This window comes from Nansenia antarctica (assembly GCF_963989245.1).
Source record: "Nansenia antarctica genome assembly, chromosome: 3".
Lineage (NCBI taxonomy): Eukaryota > Metazoa > Chordata > Actinopteri > Argentiniformes > Microstomatidae > Nansenia > Nansenia antarctica.
The window spans coordinates 7,503,369-7,520,406 of NC_137688.1; the positions used below are offsets into that span (position 1 = coordinate 7,503,369).

Here is a 17,038-nt window from a genome sequence, read left to right on the forward strand (position 1 = left end):
TCTGTGCATCCTTTTGAATAAAACATTTCTAAGAATTGAGTATTATTATTTGCAAGTTATCATAATTGCAATGCAGTGTGGATACAGATGTTCATTCTCTGTGACTAACCTGTGTTGGAACGACTATCAGCAGAGTGGTTAAATTAGGCCACTTCTAATCAAATTCGTTTTATGAAAGTATATGGATACATGATTCACATAAGAACACACAATAATAAAAAATTTAAAAAACAGTTGAAAAGACAAAACTAAGTACACAAGATAGACTAACTCTGAAAATGTTCTATTCACTTCGGATCTGCATGCCTCTCATGCCAGCAATAGGTACACATCCTCTTTGGTAATTGGGTACGTCAATACGCAGTTTCCCTGATATTTGCCAGCTGATATGTTCCTCCCGTCTATGAGGACTACTGGGAAGATGGAGTGAAATGTTATGATGTCTGCCACAGCATCAAACATCTGAGGGAAGAAGAGTGAGCATTGTTGTGTCATGAGATCACCCATGAGATCCCCAAGTATGCTTGGCAAGAGATACTTCAGAAGAAGGCCAGAAACAATCCCTTTAATGTCATTCCCTTTAAGCCCTTCTCAATATTCTAGATCGGAAACGATTGAATAGCTATAAGCAAGATGGATTTCACCCTGCCCTCTAGTAGGCTAGAGGGCATTTTGGCAATCTTCCTTATGGCCATCCAATCCTCTCAGATCTATACAAGATTTGAGTAGTGGCCGGTATGTATTGGTCCACTCACGTCATTTGCTCGTTGCTTGTTCCCAAGGACATACTTGCGGGAGCTCTCAATGAACCGAATTTTCACATTGAAAACTCTCTTGTCATGAAACACCACCAAGACAAACGGCTCACAGGCAGTATTTCTTGAGCAATCACGCACCAAATATGCCCCATCCTGTTAGTGAGGGATATAAATATATAGATCATCATAAACAGTACTAAATACTGAGGTCATATAGTCTACTGTACAGCATGTCAATCCAAATACTTTTTGTCTCCAGTTGAATTATTGTATAATAATGGCTCTCTCTACACATTGCATAAGCAATACCTTGTTAACTAAGTGTAAGGCATGTTCAGCCTCTGCTCGATTGCAAGGTCCTATGTACCACTCATGTTCATTGTACGTCTGTGAAATAGAAATGATGATGGACAGTCATTACAGTAACAAGCAACCTATATTGGCAATCAATGCTGTAGTGATGTCAACCATGATGAGATGCTGTAGTGATGTCAACCATGATGAGTGTGTGCAGTGTGTATTCAGGTAGCATACTGTACCTGAAACGGTTTTGCCATGGCCACAAAGTCGTGTTGGTCAACATCGTCTTTAGTCTGAGGCCACTCATGGTATTGACGCCTCTTTGTGGTTCTCTCTGCATGGAAAAGATAGAGGGCATTTGAAATCAATCAATCAATCAATCAATGATTGAGTGGGACGTAAAAAGTAGATGAAGTCTACTACTTTTAACAATATATTGAGATAGAAAGTCAATGTTTACCTGTAACATTGTTTCTTTGATGTAACCTAACAAAGGATAAAATAGTGTGTTCACATTATACAACACAGATACATACTGTACATGCGCACCAAAGTGACTGAAAGGGTCTTCACATTCTAACAACATTTTAACAGATATTCTCACATTCTTACAGTGACTGTACTACTTACGTTTCTGTGTGTTCTGGACAATCAAGGTCCAGAGAATATCTTTGGGTATGGTTAGGCGGCTCCATGTCTGAACAATGTTTATCTAAAATATAGTAGCACATATTTGGTTATTACTATGTTGGAAAGTATGTGGCTTACTGTAAATGTTTAAGTTAACCAGTACTAACCTTCAAAGGTAGTAATGTGTGCCACCTATAATGAATAACCAATGTGTATAATGAATACAAAGGGTTCATTTTTACATGGGTTTCACCGTTTTTAGCCAGGATGTGTTATTGAATGGCACATTGGCACATGCAAATCAGGCCTAAATAGGTTACTGATTTTTGCATTCTGTATGTAAATCCACCACTTACATTGTGTTGTCCCCTCTGCCTGTTGGAGAAGGAAAGACACACGATTTGAATTATTTCCATGACATTTGCATTGGTGCACCCTTTATACATGGGTCGGTGATCATGATAGAATCACATTTGACCAAGAGGTGGCGCTCTACTACAGCATTTTGTGTGAGTCCCCCCAAAACGCCACAATGGACCTATCGCTAAGCCACGCCCCGTTTGAAAACTCGGACAAACAAACAACGCTTCACTGACAGTGACTGACTGATCGACCCTGACTGAATGACATTCAATGACTTACAATGGCGGGACTTGACACATTTCTGATTTCTGATTTACCACAGCAAGTGATAGACATGTTTTCTTTTTTTTAAAGATGACAAGAATATTTAGTCTAGAAGCTTTTCACCATCAGATTTTTCGAGTTTTCTGCCTGTAGTGACTTTTGCTGTGATATGATTGGACAATTTCTATTTCGGGGCGTGGCTTAGCGATAGGTCCATAGATGGAACAGTTCTCACTTTCTTCCGGAGGGTGTCTCTAGGTCCAGCCCAGACAGGAGGTTCAGCAGGTCCTTGGGTAAAGACTGAGGGGACCTAGAATCAAACTAGATTTGTTCTATGGAGACTGCACCGTCACAACATAATCATAATAATAATAATAATAATAATAATAATAATTCATTGCATTTATATATGGTGGTGGTTAGGGGTAGGGGAGGTTGTATGCATGTCAAGGGGGGGAGGGGGGTGGCAGGGTTAGGGGAGATGGTTAGGGGTAGGGGAGATTGTATGCATGGGAGAACAGGTAGGTTTTGAGGTGGGATTTAAAGTGGAGAGTGAGGGAACATATACATTATAAGCACATTGGAAGTACTTTAGTAAACCCCGCAGACTGTTACCTTTGTGAGATGTGCATGTTCTGTAAAAGAGACAAGTTAGATGACAATGAATAAAACATATTGACAAATGATTTGCTGTTATTCGTTGCATGTGTTGTGTTCAGTCATTCTTTTGAATTTTACAAGACTACATATTTTTCGTTTTGAGGACTTATTTTGTACCTGTTTTCTAGACTTCTTGACCTGTGTTCTCTCATCTGAAAAAACAAATAATTACTTCAATTATACCCTGAGAATATTTTATGTAAATAAAGGATTGCCATAGTTACCTATTGGAGTCACCCTTGGTCTTCCTGGCTTCAATTTGCGGTTGATAGCAGGTGCTGGGCTTCCTGTTCAAGAATTGGAAGTAACTGCTCCAGTGATAACACACAACTTGACTAAAATGTTACCATATGTCTATCCACAAACAAAGTAGACCATGACCATCTTCTAATTTCCAACAAAGCCATTTATCTGAGTTTCAAAGTATGTTTCATGTCCTCAGAAATTGTGCGTTGAAATTTCATAGGTTATCCGTAATCAGTCAGTTACCTGGGTTACAAGGGGGTGGGCCTCTTGGCTTTCGAGGGGGTATAACAGGGCTGACCTACAAGGTAAGCCATAACACATTAATGAACCTTTTAAAGAGTGGGTCTTGTTCTGAAATTGATGCTAAGTGTACAGAGACTCTTTCTCATTAAAGAGTGAATCATAAACTCCTGGTGGACTGTGTATATGTGGGCTGTGCGACAACAGGGAAACTTACACTTGAGCAGTGACTCTGAGTGGATGAGGATCTCTGAAAGTCCCTGTCTTGAAATAAAAGGGAATACCATTATCAATATCAAGACCGACTAGTTACTGGTCCTAGTACGTCTGGTGGTAGATGAAGTGGTAGTAGCAGCAATAATACTTTGGAGCGCTTGTAGTTTATCAAAATGTATATACCTACTACCTACTGTACTTATCATTTCAGAACTGTACACATCCTATTTTGTATACACTATTATGTCTTTGCACTGTATCACTATTTGCACTTCTGATGCTGAACTGCATTTTGTTGTCTGGTACTCTGCAATAACAATAAAGTTGAATCTAATCTAATCGAATGAGGTCCCCTGGCAGAGAATGCATCATAAGAGATCCCCTGAGACCACCAACAGGAGGAGATCCCCTGAAAACCTATTTCAACCACCATTGCCGATCATTGTGTCACATTATGCTTAGTAAACGTCATCCTGATACCATGCCCAGAAATAGAGGATTCCACTCTTGGGCAGACCAAATCCGGCCTAATACGACCAACTAGCAGATGCAAACAGCCTGTACAAGCCAGAATGATGGCTGAGATAGCAAAACAAGCAAGAAACCGCTCCACAACGGTCATATCTCCCCAACGCAATGAAGACTCAAAAAAATGTTGGTGCCTACACTCAAATATTTAAAAGTTAAAGTCATCAAACCCAATCCCATATGTGCCCTATTCGGTTTTACCCCTGAAACGTGTTCCCTTAAAAGCGAAGCCTTGATTGCCAGAGGCCTCATTCTTCTCTCCTGGAAGGAACAAACACCCCCTAACTTCATGAGATGGATCAGAGACACTAGGCATTTCCTGAAACTCGAGAAAATCAGATACACCCTTAAAGGCTCTTTGCAAAACGTTGAGAAGACTTGGGACCCATTCTTAGAATACTATGAGAGCTTACACCACTCAATACGGGTGACTAGAATACTAGTATTAGAGTGAGGCAGCGGAACCCACCCTCCCCCAAAACAGCACAAAAAAGTGTTATTAGACAAGTCACAGCAGTAGGGCACTGTGATATAACTTCATACCCAGAGGAGTGTATGAGGGGTTTATTCACTCTCCTCATGCTTTCTCTCCTTTAGTTTCTGGATAATAGCCTCTCTCACACCGTGTGGGCTGGCCAACAGATGGCCCTAGAGATTCACTCCAGGCCTTTCTCAGCAGCATGACGTCTCTCTCACACTCTGCCAATCTGCTCTCTTTCTCACCATGAGTATTCAATGGTACAGTTATTTTTTGCCTACTTTAGTTTTTTTCATTACTTCTAATTCAGTTTGCTCACACAGTGGAGGATCTGGTTGGGTCTACATTGTTTGAATATTTTAGAAAAAGCAAGATAAGGAGGAAGAAGAAATAATGAACTGTAAAATAATGAACTAATGCTGAAGTTACTGTAGCAGATGACAGGCAAAGGAGATTACTGGGAGTCATGTGTGGCTGTCATGACTACTGACTAACCTTACTTTTAACTCAGTTAGAAGGAGTATCGAGTAAGTCTATTTCTATGAGATAAATCCCTGTTTTCGACTTTTTACCGCTGTTTCTCAAATTTGGTGCATATCTATTGACAGTGACTAGAAATCCTACCTGCATATTCTCGGTCAGACTGTGTGGGTCTGGCAGGGTGGATGTTCACGTTGAACACTTCCTCCGGCTCTTCCGCAACATGGTACTCAGGCTCCTCCACGTTGCTATAGCGACCCAATCTCTGTTTGCTCCTGGTGCCTCTCTTGTAAGGTTCCTGTGGTGAACAACAAGCAAAGAGCCACTTACGTGTGTGAGAATCGACACACACTGCAAACAACTCGTGGTGAGATTTAGATTGTTGTTAAGGTGTAGAAAGATTCATGTAAAAGCACCATACCCCACATTATTTTGTACAGTCTGTGGACCCAATAGTAACACTCCAATATTTTGTCTCCTATCAGTCCTGCTCAATCAATTAATCTGTGTCCTTATCCTCTGTCTATACTACACTAGATACTTCACTGTCAACCTGCCTCTATCTGTTAGTAGACCTGTTAGTTAGGTCATGTTTTGACATGAGTAATGCTGATGATACCGAGAATGAGACTACGACTTGTGTCTTAGCATCGCTCACTGCCCTCTCTGTGCTGCCCTCTCTGTGCTGCCCTCTCTGTGCTGCCCTCTCTGTGCTGCCCTCTCTGTGCTGCCCTCTCTGTGCTGCCCTCTCTCTGCTGCCCTCTCTGTGCTGCCCTCTCTGTGCTGCCCTCTCTCTGCTGCCCTCTCTCTGCTGCCCTCTCTCTGTGCTGCCCTCTCTGTGCTGCCCTCTCTCTGCTGCCCTCTCTCTGCTGCCCTCTCTCTGTGCTGCCCTCTCTCTGCTGCCCTCTCTCTGCTGCCCTCTCTCTGCTGCCCTCTCTCTGCTGCCCTCTCTCTGCTGCCCTCTCTGTGCTGCCCTCTCTCTGCTGCCCTCTCTCTGTGCTGCCCTCTCTCTGCTGCCCTCTCTCTGCTGCCCTCTCTCTGCTGCCCTCTCTCTCTGCTGCCCTCTCTGTGCTGCCCTCTCTCTGCTGCCCTCTCTCTCTGCTGCCCTCTCTCTCTGCTGCCCTCTCTCTCTGCTGCCCTCTCTGTGCTGCCCTCTCTCTGCTGCCCTCTCTCTCTGCTGCCCTCTCTCTCTGCTGCCCTCTCTCTGCTGCCCTCTCTGTGCTGCCCTCTCTCTGCTGCCCTCTCTGTGCTGCCCTCTCTCTGCTGCCCTCTCTCTCTGCTGCCCTCTCTCTCTGCTGCCCTCTCTGTGCTGCCCTCTCTCTGCTGCCCTCTCTCTCTGCTGCCCTCTCTCTCTGCTGCCCTCTCTCTGCTGCCCTCTCTCTGTGCTGCCCTCTCTCTGCTGCCCTCTCTGTGCTGCCCTCTCTCTCTGCTGCCCTCTCTCTCTGCTGCCCTCTCTGTGCTGCCCTCTCTCTCTGCTGCCCTCTCTGTGCTGCCCTCTCTCTGCTGCCCTCTCTCTCTGCTGCCCTCTCTGTGCTGCCCTCTCTCTGCTGCCCTCTCTCTGCTGCCCTCTCTGTGCTGCCCTCTCTGTGTGCTGCCCTCTCTCTGTGCTGCCCTCTCTCTGCTGCCCTCTCTCTGCTGCCCTCTCTGTGCTGCCCTCTCTGTGCTGCCCTCTCTCTGCTGCCCTCTCTCTGTGCTGCCCTCTCTGTGCTGCCCTCTCTCTCTGCTGCCCTCTCTGTGCTGCCCTCTCTCTGCTGCCCTCTCTGTGCTGCCCTCTCTGTGCTGCCCTCTCTGTGCTGCCCTCTCTCTGTGCTGCCCTCTCTCTGCTGCCCTCTCTCTGTGCTGCCCTCTCTGTGCTGCCCTCTCTGTGCTGCCCTCTCTGTGCTGCCCTCTCTCTGTGCTGCCCTCTCTCTGTGCTGCCCTCTCTCTGCTGCCCTCTCTCTGCTGCCCTCTCTGTGCTGCCCTCTCTCTGCTGCCCTCTCTCTGCTGCCCTCTCTCTGCTGCCCTCTCTGTGCTGCCCTCTCTCTGCTGCCCTCTCTCTGCTGCCCTCTCTCTGCTGCCCTCTCTGTGCTGCCCTCTCTGTGCTGCCCTCTCTCTGTGCTGCCCTCTCTCTGCTGCCCTCTCTCTGCTGCCCTCTCTGTGCTGCCCTCTCTCTGCTGCCCTCTCTGTGCTGCCCTCTCTCTGCTGCCCTCTCTCTGCTGCCCTCTCTCTGCTGCCCTCTCTGTGCTGCCCTCTCTGTGCTGCCCTCTCTCTGCTGCCTCTCTCTGTCTGCCCTCTCTGTGCTGCCCTCTCTCTGCTGCCCTCTCTGTGCTGCCCTCTCTCTGCTGCCCTCTCTGTGCTGCCCTCTCTCTGCTGCCCTCTCTCTGTCTGCCCTCTCTGTGCTGCCCTCTCTCTGCTGCCTCTCTCTGTCTGCCCTCTCTGTGCTGCCCTCTCTCTGCTGCCCTCTCTGTGCTGCCCTCTCTCTGCTGCCCTCTCTGTGCTGCCCTCTCTGTGCTGCCCTCTCTCTGCTGCCCTCTCTCTGTGCTGCCCTCTCTCTGCTGCCCTCTCTCTGCTGCCCTCTCTGTGCTGCCCTCTCTCTGCTGCCCTCTCTCTGCTGCCCTCTCTCTCTGCTGCCCTCTCTCTGCTGCCCTCTCTGTGCTGCCCTCTCTGTGCTGCCCTCTCTCTCTGCTGCCCTCTCTCTCTCTGCTGCCCTCTCTCTGCTGCCCTCTCTGTGCTGCCCTCTCTCTGCTGCCCTCTCTGTGCTGCCCTCTCTGTGCTGCCCTCTCTGTGCTGCCCTCTCTGTGCTGCCCTCTCTCTGCTGCCCTCTCTGTGCTGCCCTCTCTCTGCTGCCCTCTCTGTGCTGCCCTCTCTGTGCTGCCCTCTCTCTCTGCTGCCCTCTCTCTGCTGCCCTCTCTGTGCTGCCCTCTCTCTGTGCTGCCCTCTCTGTGCTGCCCTCTCTCTGCTGCCCTCTCTGTGCTGCCCTCTCTCTGTGCTGCCCTCTCTGTGCTGCTGCCCTCTCTCTGTGCTGCCCTCTCTCTCTGCTGCCCTCTCTCTGCTGCCCTCTCTGTGCTGCCCTCTCTCTGCTGCCCTCTCTCTGTGCTGCCCTCTCTGTGCTGCCCTCTCTGTGCTGCCCTCTCTGTGCTGCCCTCTCTCTGCTGCCCTCTCTGTGCTGCCCTCTCTCTGCTGCCCTCTCTGTGCTGCCCTCTCTGTGCTGCCCTCTCTCTGCTGCCCTCTCTCTGCTGCCCTCTCTCTCTGCTGCCCTCTCTGTGCTGCCCTCTCTGTGCTGCCCTCTCTGTGCTGCCCTCTCTCTGCTGCCCTCTCTCTGCTGCCCTCTCTCTGCTGCCCTCTCTCTGTGCTGCCCTCTCTCTGCTGCCCTCTCTCTGCTGCCCTCTCTCTGCTGCCCTCTCTCTGCTGCCCTCTCTGTGCTGCCCTCTCTCTGCTGCCCTCTCTCTGCTGCCCTCTCTCTCTGCTGCCCTCTCTGTGCTGCCCTCTCTCTGCTGCCCTCTCTCTGCTGCCCTCTCTGTGCTGCCCTCTCTCTGCTGCCCTCTCTGTGCTGCCCTCTCTGTGCTGCCCTCTCTCTCTCTGCTGCCCTCTCTCTGCTGCCCTCTCTGTGCTGCCCTCTCTGTGCTGCCCTCTCTGTGCTGCCCTCTCTCTGTGCTGCCCTCTCTCTGCTGCCCTCTCTGTGCTGCCCTCTCTCTGCTGCCCTCTCTGTGCTGCCCTCTCTGTGCTGCCCTCTCTCTCTGCTGCCCTCTCTCTGCTGCCCTCTCTGTGCTGCCCTCTCTCTGTGCTGCCCTCTCTGTGCTGCCCTCTCTCTGCTGCCCTCTCTGTGCTGCCCTCTCTCTGTGCTGCCCTCTCTGTGCTGCTGCCCTCTCTCTGTGCTGCCCTCTCTCTCTGCTGCCCTCTCTCTGCTGCCCTCTCTCTGCTGCCCTCTCTCTGCTGCCCTCTCTCTGCTGCCCTCTCTCTGTGCTGCCCTCTCTGTGCTGCCCTCTCTCTGCTGCCCTCTCTCTGCTGCCCTCTCTCTGCTGCCCTCTCTGTGCTGCCCTCTCTGTGCTGCCCTCTCTGTGCTGCCCTCTCTGTGCGCACTATGCCATCCCATTATCACCTCACGCTTACTTCAATCTGGCAATGGCTGCAGGGTTGATGGAGGGCTGGGGGGGCAAAGTTGCCAGCAGAAGCCATAAAGAATACTGTACCACCAAGAGATTAGCGCTATTGGCCAAGTGGTACGTCTTACGTACAAACCCTACCACCCCCCTCCCCTCCCCGTTCGCTAACTCTGTGTTCCATGTGTCCATGTTATCTGTTGCTTGTTGTTTCTGTGTTTTTCCGTTTCTCCCATATTGTCAGCATCTTTGAGCCTCGGAAAAGCGCTATATACATGAATTATTATTATTATTATTATTACTAGTAGAGAGGGAGTTTGTGCCCAAACAACAAACAAAAAGCTGCTGCCTTATATTACACAATCACTGCACTGAAAGGTGGCCTAGTGGATAGTGAGTTGGACTGGTGATCAGAGGGTCATGAGTTAAAACCCCACCTGGGAACACCACCACTGGTATGCCCTTGAGTAAGGCACTTAGCCCTAAATTACTCCAGGGAGACTGTCCCTGTAATTTCTAATTATTTGCATCCTGCAAGCACACTTCACAATTTCCACAGGAATTGTCCCTGTCTAGATGTAAATTGCTTTTGACAAAAGCGTGTGCTAAATGGTTAAAGGTGAGAAAAGTTGGAATGTTATTGAGCAATTCTAGTTAAAAACCTGATGTTTCAGTTGACATTGCCTTCATTAGACACACATGACCTTCATCAGAGTCATTGTTAGCTATAGTATCTGTATCAGCCCTCAGCTATTTACTGATATTTGTAGAACAACATTTCTATTTAATACCATTGAGAGAAAGACAACAAGAAGAATATCGCACATTCAAATTGAATGGAAAGTTGGACTGTAGTCTACAGTGAATCCATTTGTCCTTGAACATCCGTGTATCAGTATGCTCTATGTGTGCCTCAATGAAGACGGACCAGTGAAGAGGTAATTACATAAAGGCCTGGGAGCTCTTAAACATTCCCCTTCGGGAACGATGATGTGGAACCAACAGGTAAGAGTGTGGACACAGGAACCATTACTCACCATTATCAGTGTAGACTCATAGCTGTTGCCTCTCTCTTGAGCTAATGAGTATAGGCAAAACAAAGACGAAAAAACATCATTAGGCTGATATTGAACACAAGGCTGCGGATTCCAAAACAGGGTGCTCTTGGATGCTTTTATCTGCTGAACACATGCACAACTGGAAGGTTTTGTGCTTCTGAAATAATTGTTGTTTCATAGGCCCCCCACGCTATTTCTTATTACTTTTCCATGGCTTTATACTTTATACAAACACACAAAGCCAAACTGATCACTACACGTTTTTAAATGTATTTCTACTAATTTGTTTTAATTTTCATTTATGCTGTTGTATGTATTTGTTCTTGCCATATTTATTTGTTATTGTTTCAATTCTTGAAATGTAAAACACATTGAGCTGCATTTTATGTATGAACGGTGCTATACAAATAAACATTGCCAGACTACGACCTTCCCTCACTGACTCTGTGGCCGAAACCCTCGTCCACGCCTTCATCACCTCCCGCCTGGACTACTGCAATGGAGTCCTGTTCGGGGTTCCCAGCAAAGCCCTGGACAGGCTCCAGTATGTGCAGAACTCAGCTGCCAGGGTTCTCACCCACACTAAGCCCTGGCAACACATCACCCCCACCCTCATTCACCTCCACTGGCACCCGGTCAAGTCCTGCATCACCTACAAAATCCTCCTTCTCACCTACAAACCCCTCCACGCCTGCGCCCCCCAGTACCTCACTGACCTTCTCTGCCAACACACCCCATCCCGGAACCTGCGGTTCTCAGACATGGGTCTGCTCTCCACCCCCCGCACCAACCTACGGACCTTCGGGGACAGAGCCTTCAGTGTGGCAGCTCCCACCCTTTGGAACTCTCTCCTCACAGGGATCCACAACGCCCCCACCCTGGACACCTTCAAATCAGCCCTCAAAACGTATCTGTTCACCAAGGCCTTTGGCCCCTAGTCTAGTTTTGTCACTGTTGCTGTCTTCTTGTTTTCATTGGGGGGGTTTTCTGTTCTGTCTGTCTTTCTGTCTGTAAAATCTGGGTTTGAGAAAGGCGCTATATAAAACCAAGTTATTATTGTTATTATTATTATTATTATTATTATTATTATAATTATAATAATAATAATAATTATTATTATTATTATAGTAAATGGCAGGTCTTTGCTGGCAAGTTAGCATGAAAGTCAGGGATGACATTGCTTAGAGATTTCCAGTCACGTTTGGTATCAACAACCTATAACTCGATAAGTCCCACTTCCTGCATGGTTCCTGCCAGAACGAACTATAATCAAGGCTGACATGGAGTTAATTGAGTGGCGAACAGAGGACAGCTACATTACTGCCTTGCTTTTGACCTTTTATTGCTGCCCTCAAGGGGGAAAACAAACAATTAAAAGCTGTACTTGAGAGTTGGGGCCTCGTCCGACAATCTAAATTGCTGTTGTCGACTTTCGGTCAACATTATTTGGAACCTTTATGGTCAAGGGTGAAATCATTCAGGTTTTTAAAAAAAGGACAGTTTAACGATTCGTGTCAAAATGGTTTACTTGGACTTCATCACTGATGGGGCAGTTTTATATCTGTTCCTCAAAACATCCACTGAAGCTTTTATTTACTGGGGAAAACACCATACGTCAACAGTGCCATGTACTGTATCATAAGCCAAGCAGAGGATAAAGTGAACATTGCCATTGTCATACATTTACAAGACACTTTAACTAAACGGCAGCTAGAAGCAAACAACCATAAAGCAATGAAAAAGAGCCTTGTACAAGTGATTGAGATGGTAGAGCATCAACAAGGACAATGGATACAGTTGGGGGAAAGAAATAACCATATAATTTATGAAAAAACGAACAACACTCTCAGTGTCTCGGCGAAGTTGTTCTCAGATGTAAAAGTCCTGGGTTGCACATTTTTATTTTGTTATGAGTTTCAAACCCTGTCTACTCTCTTTGTATCCACATTTGTTTTCCACTACAGCCCATCAATTATTCTTCGCTAGGCTACACGGTTGCTATTGCATGTTCACCAAATTAGACAACGCTGAGCCTGAAATGGACAACAAAAATAAGAGATTTACAATGTCATCTATTAGTCAATGACAAACTTCCTCTACCTCTGAACATGCTTACAATAGTAGAACAAGCACAATATCAGTAAAACGGGTATGCATTTATCAAGTTTAATCTGAAACTAACTGTAAAACAATTAACAGGGAATCAACAGTACATACCGATAGGTGTTTCTTACAGCCTTTTCATAATTCCTGAAACATTACAAATAATATGTCACTCTTTGCAAAGAAGTCTACCTAAAAGCTAAATTTAGCAGGCCACTGGAACAGTCACATAACACTTCCTGTAGTGGTGACAATTTCCTTCGTAGGCCTACACTGAGAAATGTCAAAGACTGCAGACAGGGGGGCTAAGGGACATCCTTGAGATGATGTGGTCTAGCTAGAGTAGCTTGGCCTCAATACTGTGAGCTCTCCTCTGAGTTTTGAACAGAAAATAGCTCCTGTATATGAATTGAGGATTTGAGTTGATGGTTTCAACAAGTACACGTTGCACTCTTTTTCTGCGGGCCGCAGCTGAATAACTGGTTCGACAGTTACTGTCATGCCACCATGCTACCAGGCACTAGATCAATCTTCAGAGACACTCATTTCTCATATGAAACAGAGAGTGTTGACCACTCATATCCACTCATCTGAAATGATAATGTGCCACTCAGTTATTGAAGTTCAAAATAGATGGGCTGCAAATGTCTTCTCTTTACAGGCTCTACATTTTAGTCAGAGCGAGCATCATGACATTTCAACACTTGCTCTCCAAAGAGGCATTTTGACATTTGTTTTCACTATATTTACTCTCCATCTGGGCTGATTGCTATTCCAGGAGAATAAACACTCAAGCCGGTCTATGAAGAGAAAAATATATTCAAGCTTAGAGATAAATGGTCATACCACATATAAAGCCGCGCACTCAGACTTCCAAAACAAGTGTTACAGAAAAACTTACCTCACAAGCAGGGCACACAACACCAGACCACTACCATCCAGCAGTAAAGATCAGTGATCAGTCAGTGATATTTAAACTTTTTTGGACTCGTTTCTGATGAGAAAGGTATTAGGACACAGTGCCTTCCTGTCTAACCCAAAAAGCTGTGCAGCTGCAGTAAGAGGCAAGGCGTGCGCTGCAAGTACAAGGTCAACCTCTCTCCTGCGGTTTCCTCTGCTATGGTATAGCCTCACTTCCTCTGAAAGAGATTACCATCTGGCCTCTCATATTCTCGATGATGCTTATCTGTGAGCTGTGAGCACCCCCAGCCCCCCCCCACACACACACACACCCCACCCTCATCGCACTGTCAATCTGGCACCCTCAACCCACCAGCAAAAATACCCCCCGCCTCCTAGTTATATCTCCAGTTACCCAGCCTGGGTGGTGAGGTGATGTAAGGGGGATGGTTTGGACAGGTCTGGTGTGGTCTGGTGTGGGGGCTATGGCTGCTGTGTGAATTGACTTTGATTGAGTTAGATATTTTTTTTTATAGAACAAACTAGCAATTCTTAATAGAATAGTCCAGTTGGATGAAAGTGTGGGCCTGATTGATTGATTGATTGATTGATTGATTGAAAACCTTTATTGTCCCCAATGGGGAAATTTTGTTGTCAAACAGCTCAGTTAGGGCAGAAAACATTCAATACAGAAAACAGAAAACATTCAATAAAATACATAAAACAGTGCAGGGTCAATAAGTAAAAAGTTCCAAAAGTTCCAGCTCCAGGTCTCCCCCACCCTGCAGGGCCTGGTTGTAGAGTCGGAGTGCAGCTGGAACAAAGGACTGTCCAAATCTTTTTGTACTTTGACGGGGGAGAACAAATCTGTGGCTGAACTTGCTCCTCATCCCCGCCAGCTCGCAGTACATCGGGTGGGAGGGATTGGCCAGCATGGCCGCCAGTTTTTTCCCCATCCTCTGTTCTGCCACCACCTCTAGGCTGTCCAGCCCGGTCCCCACCACAGAGCTGGCCTTCTTCACCAGTTTGTTTAGCTTCGCAGCATCCCTGGCACAGATGTTTCCACCCCAGCAGGCCACGGCGAAGAACAGAACGCTGGCAACCACCGACTGATAAAACATTTGCAGCAGCTTGTTGCAGACACCGAAAGACCTCAGCCTTCTCAGGAAAAACAGTCTGCTCTGCCCTTTCCTGAGAAGAGCCTCGGTGTTGTCAGTCCAGTCCAGTTTGTTATTAATTTGTACTCCCAGGTACCTGTAGGAGTCCACCCTCTCGACTTCCACCCCCTTGATGGTGATGGGGGCTGGGGTCCTTCTCTTCCTCCTAAAGTCCACCACCAACTCCTTTGTTTTGCTGGTGTTAAGCAAAAGGTAGTTGGTGTCGCACCACTGCACAAAGCTCTCCACCAGGGCCCTGTACTCCTCATCCCTGTCGTCTGTGATGTAACCAACGATAGAGGAGTCATCCGAAAACTTCTGCAGGTGGCACTGGTCGGAGCTAAACTGGAAGTCGGAGGTATAGAGGGTGAAGAGAAAGGGTGACAGAACAGTTCCCTGGGGGGCACCGGTGTTGCACACCACCACCTCAGACTGACAGCCCTGCAGTCTCACATACTGACGCCTGTCTGTGAGGTAGTTGTGGATCCAAGCCGTCAGGGAGTCCTCCACACACATCACTGCTAGTTTGTCAGCCAGCAGTGATGGCTTGATAGTGTTAAATGCACTGGAGAAGTCGAAGAACATGGTCCTCACCATGCTCTGTGGCCTCTCCAGGTGTGTGTAGGCCCTGTGCAGCATGTAAATGATGGCATCCTCCACCCCCATGCTCTCCTGGTATGCAAACTGCCGGGGGTCCAGGAAGTCCTTCACCTGGGGCTTAAGGTGTTGCAGCACTAGCCTCTCCAGGATCTTCATGACCTGTGGTGTCAGGGCGACAGGTCTGTAGTCGTTTGGGGTGCTGGGCCGTCCCTTCTTTGGCACTGGGACGATGCAAGAGGTCTTCCAGAGCTGTGGCACCCTCCTCAGTCTTAGAGATAGACTGAAGAGATGTTGGAATGTGTCCGCCAGCTCTCCAGCACACACCTTCAGAACCCTGGGGTTGATGTTGTCTGGACCTCTGGACTTGTTCACATTCACCCTGGAGAGCTGCCTTCTCACCTGCTCAGATGTTATAAAGCTGTGAGTACCGGTGTCTCCAGGTGTGAAGCATGCTCCCTGGCTCCTGGTGTTGGTAAGGGGAGGCAATTGCTGCTGGGGTGTGAGGGGGTCAGGGGGAGTGGGGGCTACTGTTGCCAGGGGTGCGGTACATTGGAGAGGGGAGGAGAGGGTCGGGGGCTGTGGGGGGTGACAGGGGGATGGTTGGTCAAGCCTGTTAAAGAAGCAGTTCAGGTCATCCGCCTGCTCTCGGGTCCCCTCCACCACAGTATGTGGCTGCTTGTGGCCCGTGATCTTCTTGAAACCCTTCCACACCTCCTTGGAGCTGTGGGCCACTAGCCCGCCCTCCAATTTCCTCCTGTATTCCTCTTTGGCTGCTCTCAGCTCCTTCTTCACCTCCTTCTGAGTGGCCCTGGCTCCCTCAGTGTCCCCTGCCTTAAACAGCCTCCTCTTCCTTTTCAGAAGGTTCTTGATGTTCCCATTTATCCACGGCTTGTTGTTAGGAAAGCACCGTACCTTTTTAATGGGGACGATGCTCTCCTCGCAGAACTTGATATAGTCTGTGACACAGTCTAGCAGACCATCTATGTCCTCCCCGTGGACTCTCTGGAACATCCCCCAGTCGGTTGTTGCCTGGTGAAGTTTGCATACCAAAAAGCAAACTGGAACTTTAGTCTAGTCATTTCTTCCAACTTGAATACTAGATTCCAATAGAGTCAAGGATACAACATTTAAACAGGCCCTCAAAACCCACCTCTTCAAGCTTGCCTTCATCAGTTAACCCTCTCCCCCTCCCCTTCCCATGTGTCCCCAGCACTACCTTAATTCAAATCAAATCAAATCAAATTTTATTTGTATAGCGCATTTCTTACAAGATGTAACTCAATGCGCTTCACACAATGAAAATGTTCAGTCAATCAGTCAATCAATCAATCAATACTGACAGAGCCGCGAGCAGGTAAAAGTACCTTAATTAGGCCCCTATACTTTCTTTTATTTATTTTTTGTTTCTTTTTATTACTCAATCTTTTTTGAGTGTCTCGAAAACCGCTATATAAGTCTAATGTATTATTATTATTATTATTATTATTATTATTATATTATACAAGTCTCAAAGGTAGTTGATGCTGAATCTTACATCCCCCAGGTGTGTCGAGCTGAGCAGGATGATAGATGACTTCCGCCCGGTTGCACTAATATAACTCCCATCATTATGAAGTGCTTCTAGAGGTTGGTCCTGGCTCACCTTAAAGACCACCTACCTTCCACACTGGATCCCCACCAGTTTGCCTACCGACGGAGGATGCCATCTTTATGTAAATACAGTTATGTGTAATAAAGTGTAATGAAACAGGAAAAAAGTATTGAACACACTAAGAAAAAGCAGTACAGCACAGCAAGGAAAGGCAAGGAACCAGCTAAAACAAATAATAACACTCCATAATTTATGCAAATACAATTGCATTGATGGAGGGGGTTCAACTGAAACCATCTGCTGTGCTGTAAATAAAGTATTGACAAACTCTAACATTTATTCTAAACTTGTGCCTAACAGTAACTATTGAGTTGACCTAGATCTACC

The 17,038-nt window shown here is 47.2% G+C and overlaps 1 protein-coding gene across 1 annotated transcript; it reads right to left on the reverse strand.

Annotated features, from left to right (window-relative positions):
- Positions 1-309: 309 nt before the first annotated feature.
- clnk (cytokine dependent hematopoietic cell linker) lies at positions 310-16,766 on the reverse strand (the record flags this gene model as incomplete). Its single annotated transcript, XM_080526330.1, has 6 exons — positions 310-462; positions 756-911; positions 1,068-1,145; positions 1,298-1,392; positions 5,308-5,461; positions 16,719-16,766. 6 exons carry the CDS (start codon positions 16,764-16,766, stop codon positions 310-312), a joined length of 684 nt encoding a protein of 227 aa, XP_080382456.1.
- Between the last annotated feature and the right edge of the window lie 272 nt (positions 16,767-17,038).